At 45.3% G+C, this 8,766-nt stretch overlaps 1 protein-coding gene across 2 annotated transcripts; it reads left to right on the top strand.

The window, feature by feature from the left end:
* Positions 1–640: 640 nt before the first annotated feature.
* ube2ka (ubiquitin-conjugating enzyme E2Ka (UBC1 homolog, yeast)) lies at positions 641–7,281 on the top strand. Of its 2 annotated transcripts, none has more exons than XM_061835438.1 (7): positions 641–1,023; positions 1,606–1,699; positions 3,752–3,810; positions 3,923–4,005; positions 5,897–5,996; positions 6,173–6,301; positions 6,369–7,276. In XM_061835438.1, the coding sequence occupies exons 1-7, from the start codon at positions 961–963 to the stop codon at positions 6,441–6,443; spliced, it is 603 nt and encodes a 200-aa protein (XP_061691422.1). In that variant the 5' UTR covers positions 641–960; the 3' UTR covers positions 6,444–7,276. The 2 variants fall into 2 exon arrangements, with proteins under 2 accessions (XP_061691422.1, XP_061691423.1); XM_061835439.1 differs by lacking the exon at positions 641–1,023 and adding an exon at positions 1,108–1,337 and having other exon boundaries at positions 6,369–7,281.
* Positions 7,282–8,766: the final 1,485 nt, after the last annotated feature.

The following is an 8,766-nucleotide window of genomic DNA, read 5'->3' as shown; positions in this document are numbered from 1 at the left end:
TCAGCTAGTTGGGTCAATCTCTTTTCTCTGCCTAAAATAGACAAATCTTTAATAGTCGGGTTATTCATATGACAGCAATTTCACCGCAATTAAAAAAATATATTTTTTAATAAATATATCTAAGTATCAATAATATATATTCCATTATACATATTATATGAATATATATAATGTAAAATAAGATTTTAAATCAACATATATAAGTATAAATAATATATTGTATTTTATATATATATAATATAAATATATATCCTTATACTTCCACACAGATTCAAGATTCCAATTTCTCCCGAAATTGGACATTGGACGTCAGACCAATCTCAAAACCGGAAATCTATGAGTAGTTGATGGAAATAACATAACACAACTGTTAATATATTTATTTAAAAAAAAAAAAAAACACATTTAAATGGTTGATACAATTTTTGTCTCCCAAAACCAAAAGTCTGGAGAGCTCGAAGTGAAAAATTGTGCTCTAACGTATCAAATGCTTTAGGAAAATAATAAGAATAAATAACTATTAGAGGATCGCTATCTATGTTGTCAGTGTAGGCCAACACATCAAAGAGTAAAAAGTATTAGTTAGTTTCATTTGACGGTAACGATTTGATGACGTCACGCAGCGGGCAGCCAATGAGGGGACGCGTTGAGGATGCCAGTGTGGGTCACATGGTTCCTCTGAGCCAGACTTCATGCAGCTTGCCATTAAAATGTTTTCATTGCCTCCGACCTCGCAAGGCTTCTCCGTTTGACAATAGCACACGTATCGAGACGCCCGGGTTCACGAATTTAAAACGCCACACGTCTCGCCAGATAGCCCCGGCCGGCGCTCCAGGAGGACGAGGTAGCGGCGGGCGTTATTTTGGAGGCCGCTCCCCCCCCCCCTCCCCCCTTACCCTCCGACAAGCTAGCTAACGTTCGCAGGCCCCAAAACCGCACTGGGAAACCGGGTGGACAACCATGGCTAACATCGCCGTTCAGAGGATAAAACGGGAATTCAAGGAGGTGCTCAAAAGCGAAGAGGTCAGTAGTCGAGTTCCCCCGCACCCTCCTTTCAATATCATCGCGACATTTCTTTTGTCTCGGCCGCAGAGAAGAAGAAGAAGAAGAAGAAGAACGCAACTGACTTGTCGCTGGCTCAGCTGTCAGCTAACATCCAGCTAGCTAGCTCGAGCTAACTTAGCTTCACAAAAGTAATATTCGTCGCGCTTCGGGGCTCATGAGGGCAGCCCGGCGACCCACACGCGGTTCCAAAACCCGACCGAGCCCGCTTCGAGTGGCAAACGAAGCCTCGTTTCCTGGTTGCATGCCCTGGGAAGCGCACAATCAACCGTATGGTTAGCCATCAAAGATAGTTGGATAAACTCCCGTGTCATTGACTCAATCGCAGTTTATTGGCGTTATTGCGTTCATTTGGGCTCCAAATGCGGTCGAGGCTCCCACCGAGTTGGGGCTCGACAGTTTTAATCGCTCTTGCTATTGGCGTGGGGTGTCATTTTTGTGCTGCATAGGCAGATTTGTGTTGTGACAGCCAGCTCAATTAACACTTTCAAGCCTGTCTGTCCCGTCTTGCTCACTGCTTCTTTGCTCCCTTCATCGTTTCAGACGAGCAAAAACCAGATTAAGGTGGATCTCGTGGATGAGAACTTCACAGAACTGAAAGGGGAGATAGCAGGGCCACCGGACACACCGTATGAAGGTGAGAGGCCTCTGGAGACTTCACGGGGAGTGCTTCCATTGCAGCCATTAACTTCGTTCTTCAGGAGGCCTCGCAGAATATCACTTCAACTTCAAAGTGGCCTAGTATAAGCAACAAAGCCACCTGTTTTTTCTTCCCCCCGAGTTCCCAGAAAGATTTCACGACAAAGCCGTAACCGTGAAAGCCTTTTTCAACAATTTTAAATTTCATGAGCGAGCGGTTCAAAACGTTCACATTGAATTTGCACGTGGACTTTAACTTATATTTAATTAGAGATATAGTCCTGAAACATTCCTAGGGGGACAAGGTTCCAGAGGTGTTCATTTTCTTTTGGAAATGCTTCCATGCTGTTGTGTTTTTGCGGTCTGGGGGGGAAAAAAACAATGGTTACATTTTGATGACGTGCTACCTGATTCCATGTGAAGAAGGTGAAGCTGCTAACGTCAGTCCTGGTTCCGTGACAGCCATTAACGTCATTCGTCACGAGGCCTCGCAAATTTAACGCTTACCTTCAAAGAGGTCCTTTATGTTTAATAAAGCCATCTTCATTTCTGCAATGCTAAAATCAAACCCGTGTGTGTGCAAAGCCTCAAACGGCCACAGAAATGTTTCGAAAGATGGCGAACGACATTTTCCGGCTCTGCAGACACGCAGAACCTTTTGGCGTTGCGGATCCAACTTTGATTGTATGTAGTTTGACATTTAATAGCCAATCATGTGTTTTCAAATTTTGCAGCACGGACGCCTCACTGAAATTGACAGGTGGTTGTTCGTCGCAGCAAACCAGTAGCCGAGACTCGCGCGTGTGGAAAGAGATGACTAAAAATATGAGCTCGGTATTGTGGTCACGTACGAAATGTGCAACTCTAATCTGAAATATAACAACAGAGCTGTGAGTGCCCACCTGGAAAAGCAAACGTAAACTGCCGAACAGCCTAAACGCTCACGTCAGTCAGTAAATTCAGCAAACGCCCGCCTGTAACAGTGAAAAAAGACACAGCCTAGTTGAGCTTTTGCTTGGATGACAGACGTGCGTTGACCAATGACCTTTTTATTGTGAAAATGAACTGAAATGATTATTCGCCAAGAACTAGCGTTTCGTTGAAGGCCACGGATCAGCGCTTCCTAACTTGCAGTTTCATAGAATTTCTGGTTCTGTGGAGATCAGGACACACCCACTGCACTTGTGCATACGGGTGGGCGCTCTTTTTGACGCCTCTGTGCTTAGCAGGACGCCGGAGACGAGCCCATTTACGTTGACGGCGCAACGACGGAACGCAGAGCCGCAACTTTCGAGGCGTGCGTTTGTAGTTGCGCCTGGAGTTGCAATCGTATGCGACGTCAGGTGATGCATCCAATAGGAGAAAATTTGGCGGAGTTCAGAGCGCTAACAGCAAAGGGCCAACCTGCCGCCGCCACTAAGCAACAATTTCCTAAAACGGGCGAGGTTCAACCCAAGTGCCGTTGACCGATCAGAGCCGAAAAACGAATTATGGACACGCACTGAACTCACCGCTTTGCTACTATGGAACAAGCTGAGTCGCAGTGCAGCGTAAAGGGCGTGGCCTAGTCTCTGACGTCGGGAATTTGGTTTACATGTGAGCGTTTGAGCGCGAGTGATGGGTTTGTTTGTTTTTTTTTTTTTTTTGTACTTTTGTGTTTCTGTTCAATAAAAAGCTGAAAATGCATCAGCGACAGTGGTCTTCCAATTATTTTTTTTTCCTCCCCACTTGAGATGTGGCGTATCTCAAGCAGGCTTGTTCAACTTGAAAACTCGTAATTTGGGGCTCTTGTGAGACAAGTTATCATTTTTATTTTCCCTTTTCTAAACGGTTAAGTGATTCACTTAACATTCCAGTACTAATTGGGATGAAAATCCACCGCTAGGAACATTCTTTGTGGAATACGTCATTATAAATTTGGATTGTTATATCAGTGGTGATGCATAGATAAACCCACACCCAAAATAAGTTGCCGATGTTAATAAGCACCTGACCTGCTTGTTCAAATGTTGAAAATGTATTGAAATGTCCTAATCTGTTGTTCTTTCAGGGGGTAGATATCAACTAGAAATTAAAATTCCAGAGACATATCCTTTTAATCCACCCAAGGTAGACTTTCATCAATCATAATTATATACATATTGTAATGATTATTATCTTAATAGGTGTTAAATTTATAAAAATGTAACTGCTGTTTTTTTATTTCCTTTCTCCCACTCAGGTGCGGTTTATCACAAAGATCTGGCATCCCAACATCAGTTCTGTCACAGGTGCAATATGTTTGGACATTCTCAAAGATCAGTGGTGAGTTGAAGTCCCGTACACACCCCCCCCCCCCCCGTCTTGCTACACAGCGTCCAAACCAAACGCGCAAGTCCGACCGGTCGGCCCTATCCGGACCAAATGACGTTTTTATCGGCGCACTTGGTGTGTCGTTTACTTTAGCCGGCAATGAAGTTTGTACTCGTCTGCATTGCTTTGGGATGTTAAAAATATCAACGGCAATGGTTGTCGGTGGTTGCTGCTTTCTTCGACTTTTCTGCACGCGCCAGTGGAAAAGTTTGGACCCCCGTTGTCTGGACAAACAAAGCCTTTGGCTGAGCGCTGTGCAATAATTGTATGACCCTTTTTTTTAATAATGTAAGCACAACCACAGTAAATTTGAACTTGTACCTTCCAGCTCCCCCCCAAAAAAAACCCTGCCTAACACGCCCCCCCCCCCCCCCCCCCCCCGAGTTTCATTGTGAAACGCAAAATAGGAAATGTGCCAGCCTCAGATTGTTTCTATTAGCATGACCGCACAGGTCCGCTGACTATGCTGGCCTGGAAGTGCAAAACAATATCACAAATTGTGGGAACACGTTCACATTACAGAAAACTGTTATAAATCCCATAACACTTTTTAGAAAACAAATGAACAAAAGCATAAATGCGTTGACATTTTAGAAAACATTGGCAAAGTCGGAAAAACTTTGACAAAGAATCTAGAATTGAGACAAACCGGGAAAGGGAACCTCCCACATCAGAAATTGACACGTAAGATTGTAAGACGCATTCTTGGAAATCCCACGGCCTTTCCCGGGAAGACATGCCCCGTTTCGGCGTGATTCTCCTGCGTCGCAGGTAGTGTAGGAACGAGATTTCCATCCCAAATATGAATCACATTTGTACAAAATTAAAAAAAAAAAGAAAAAGTTGATTATGGTCAGGTTTAAGACGAGGGTTGTGGTGAAGCCAGTTAAAAATGAGTTATGGTTAAGATAATGCCGGTTAAGGCTGGCGCCCACCAAACGTCGCGTACCTGACTGACTGAACTATAGCACGGTTTGGCAACTGTCTCTACGAGCGTCCGATCGGTTCCCATTGTCACGTCCTCCTTCTTCTTTTTTTCCTTTCGGCTTGTCCCGTTAGGGGTTGCCACTGCGTGTCATCTTCTTCCATCTAAGGATTTGTGACCAGAACGCGGCTGGCAGCTTCCTTTCAAATATCCCCGCATTTTCTCTCTTTTCCTCTGTGTTGAACAACTTTCTTCCTTAACTATGAATCTTTTTATGCTTTTGAAATGTGATCAAGTCCCAAAAATCGTACATATCCCATCAAAAGCCTGTACAGGCTCGCTGTTCATTGCGTCTGAGTTATCAACCGCTCAAATGTGCAGTGATGTGTCGGCAACCCTTTCACGGGGTGGTTTGGTCCAATCGGATTTGACAACTGTTAATTTATGATTTGATCATGCATTGGTTTAGACCATCCTTGCCTGAATCATTCTCTTTGCGAGCGGTTGTGTGACCTCGCGACACCTTCAGGAGCGATTGCCCCCCCCCCCCCCACTTCAAAGCAGATACTCCCAACACCATAAAAATGCTGTAAATCAGGTGCCCCGCTCATCTCTAGCAGCTTTGAAGGAATGTATTCATCTTTGTGTTGGTATTGCCATCTGTTCCTCCATTTTGTTTTGTAATCTTGTGACCTTCTGTTTTGAGAAACTAATAAAAAGGGGGGACACCGCTAAGGCTGGGTCAGAACGTGTGTTGGAAGTTGCAGCTGGTCACCCAAACCCGTCTCCCCAGGCAAAGTTGAAGACCTCTTCTGTCCCTTCATTTGCATAATTCATCCAGCGGTTGTGTTTAAACCCAACAACAACATTGCGCAATGGACTGCCAGTAAACGTGAGCTGCGCGTTTCTTTCTTCCAGGGCGGCGGCCATGACGCTTCGGACGGTCCTCTTGTCACTACAAGCTTTACTGGCAGCCGCAGAACCGGACGATCCGCAGGATGCCGTGGTAGCCAATCAGGTGGGCCACTATGCGTCACCACAATTTCTCGCCGCCTTTCTGAACGTGCGCGTTTTTTTTCTGAGGCGGATCAAGTAGAGCAAAATATTGGATAAGGCAGAATTTTGTTTACAAACTTGTCCCTCACTTATCTTACATCTTTCCTCCCTGTCCTGTGAATGTTTCCGTGTTTGCAGTACAAGCAGAACCCCGAGATGTTCAAACAGACAGCGAGGCTCTGGTCTCACGTCTACGCCGGCGCTCCCATCTCCAGTCCGGAGTACACGCGCAAAATAGACGAACTCTGTGCCATGGGCTTCGAAAAAGTAGGCGTCCCTCGGTCTCATTTTTAACGTCCGCCGTCTGATGAATATTTTATTTATTTTTCCCCAGAATGCAGTAATAGTGGCCTTGTCGTCAAAATCCTGGGACGTGGAGACGGCGACGGAGCTACTAATCAGTAACTGAATCCCGTCACCAATTTTTACATCTTCTTCATCCTCCCACACGCGTCCTCGTATTCTCAGCATCTCTTCCCGCGTCGCACCTTCTGTTTCGCAGTGGACTCTGCCCCCACCCCCCACTCCGCACTGTCCCCGCCCCTCCCTCCCCTGTGCCACACACTCCAATCAGTTGCTCGGCAAGCGCGCGTCGCCCCCCCCCCCCCCCCCCCGTGAAGGTCGTTCAACATTCCGCTCAGTGCTACAATCACAAGTCCGACCATTTAAAAAGTCGCCCCCCCCCCCCCCGCCCATCACTTCTCTGACTGCATACAACAAACATTCATCATCTATTCAGACATTCACTTTTAGTTTTGGAAAAGCTTTTTGGAAGAGAGAGTCACGCATTCAGACAGACTGTTTGGGCAATTTTAATTTTAAAACTGTAGACCACCCATAAACGTCGTCGTCATGTGCCACCAATGAACGGCATTAGTGAGCGTAGCTTCAAATGTAAAATAAATTCCAATTTCATTGTCGAAGCAAATGCTTTTTTTTCCTCTGCTGTTCACGTGACGTGGACTCTCTTTGGCGGCCCGACATCCCTCCCTCACTGGTTCGTTCGGTACTGGAATAAACTTCTCGCCACATTAAAAGTTAAAAAAAAAAGGAAGAAAAGAAGCATTTTATTTGGTTTTGGCCTTCTACAGGAATATATATATTAGGATTCTTGTTTTTAAAAACCTAGAATAAACACAAAAGCAATCTCCAAAGTAAAAGAAAGCGCTCAAGTAATTCATCACCTTGACAATGTCAACGGATATGTCTAAAGATTCATCTGTAAATAAAGATAAAGTCTGTGTAAATTAACAAGTTGCCTTTTGTGTGTATAACGCTACTCGTAATTCATCTTCTGGTCCGGAATTTTCCTGGCACGATTGCATCCAGTTACCATTACGACAAAGCTTACAATATAACTTTTGTGCTGAAATTTGAATCAGAAAAAGTAGGCCGAGCCCTGAAATCATCTGCGGAAATAGAAATTTGCAGTGAGAGAAGTGAATTCCAACTCAAATGAAAAATGCACAGACGAGGATTAATTAGTGTGGCTCCTCCGCTCGGACTCTTTATACGCGCGTCTTCCACTGTTGTCTGCAAATGTATTTTTAGTATATGCTGACCAGGAACAATAACAGCGTTATGATCATCTGTCATGAAATACAGATGACTTTACATACCTCGAGGTTTGTAATGAACAGGGCAACAGATGGTACGCCTGCTCGCGTGTTGCGCCTCGTAGATAATCGCCAACAAACCCGCACGGTGGGCTTCATTCAGTTCTGGTCACAGGAGCAACTCAAGGGCCCGTTTTTTTTTTTTTTAAGCTCCAAAGCAGCCCAAACCACGACAAGATGAATTTGCACTCGTGAACGCGGCCCACCTCGCGATTCTCCCCAGGAGACGAAAGCCTCGTCTACGCCGCCACTTGTGCCCTTCACAACTTGGGAGTACCAACACAGGCCATTAAACATTGTCATTTCCAATACATCCTTAAATAGATGTACAACGCTGGAGATTGTATGTTAAAATAGTACAGGACATGTATGATGGCAGCAGAACAATGGTGAGGTGTGCCTTAGGTGTGACGGAGGAATTTAAGGTGGAGGTGGGACTGCATCAGGGATCAGCTCTGAGCCCCTTCCTGTTTGCAGTGGTAATAGGTAATAGGCTGACAGATGAGGTTAGACTGGAATCCCCTTGGACCATGATGTTCGCAGATGATATTGTGATATGCAATGAAAGCAGGGAGCATGCTGAGGAACAATTAGAAAGATGGAGACATGCACTGGAAAGGAGAGGAATGAAGATTAGCCGAAGTAAAACAGAATATCTGTGCGTGAATGACAAAAGTGGAGGGGGAAGAGTGAGGCTACAGGCAGAAGAGATAGCGAGGCTGGACGACTTCAAATACTTGGGGTCAACAATCCAGAGCAATGGAGAGTGTGGTCAGGAAGTGAAGAAACTGGTCCAAGCAGGTTGGAACAGCTGGCGAAAGGTGTCTGGTGTTCTACGTGACGCAAGAGTCTCCGCTAGGATGAAGGGCAAAAGTTTCTAAAATAGCGGTGAGGCCGGCCATGATGGACGGATTAGAGACGGCGGCGCTGAAGAAACAACAGGAAGCAGAAATGAAGATGTTGAGGTTCTCGCTCGGAGCGAGCAGGTTGGATAGGATTAGAGGGACAGCCAAAGTTGGATGTTTTGGAGACCAGATTCGAGAGAGCAGACTTCGATGGTTTGGACATGTTCAGAGGCGAGAGAGTGAGGAAATTGGTAGGAGGAGGGTAAGGATG

Source organism: Syngnathoides biaculeatus, chromosome 11 (assembly GCF_019802595.1).
Source record: "Syngnathoides biaculeatus isolate LvHL_M chromosome 11, ASM1980259v1, whole genome shotgun sequence".
Classification (NCBI taxonomy): domain Eukaryota; kingdom Metazoa; phylum Chordata; class Actinopteri; order Syngnathiformes; family Syngnathidae; genus Syngnathoides; species Syngnathoides biaculeatus.
This window is presented reverse-complemented; position numbering and strand designations above follow the sequence as displayed.

Bases quoted from the DNA above. Each gene is read 5' to 3' on its own strand.
- ube2ka (XM_061835438.1), top strand. From the start codon at position 961: ATGGCTAACATCGCCGTTCAGAGGATAAAACGGGAATTCAAGGAGGTG. The intron at 1,024-1,605 runs GTCAGTAGTCGA...TCATCGTTTCAG, and splicing joins AGGTGCTCAAAAGCGAAGAG to ACGAGCAAAAACCAGATTAA. The intron at 4,006-5,896 runs GTGAGTTGAAGT...TCTTTCTTCCAG, and splicing joins GACATTCTCAAAGATCAGTG to GGCGGCGGCCATGACGCTTC.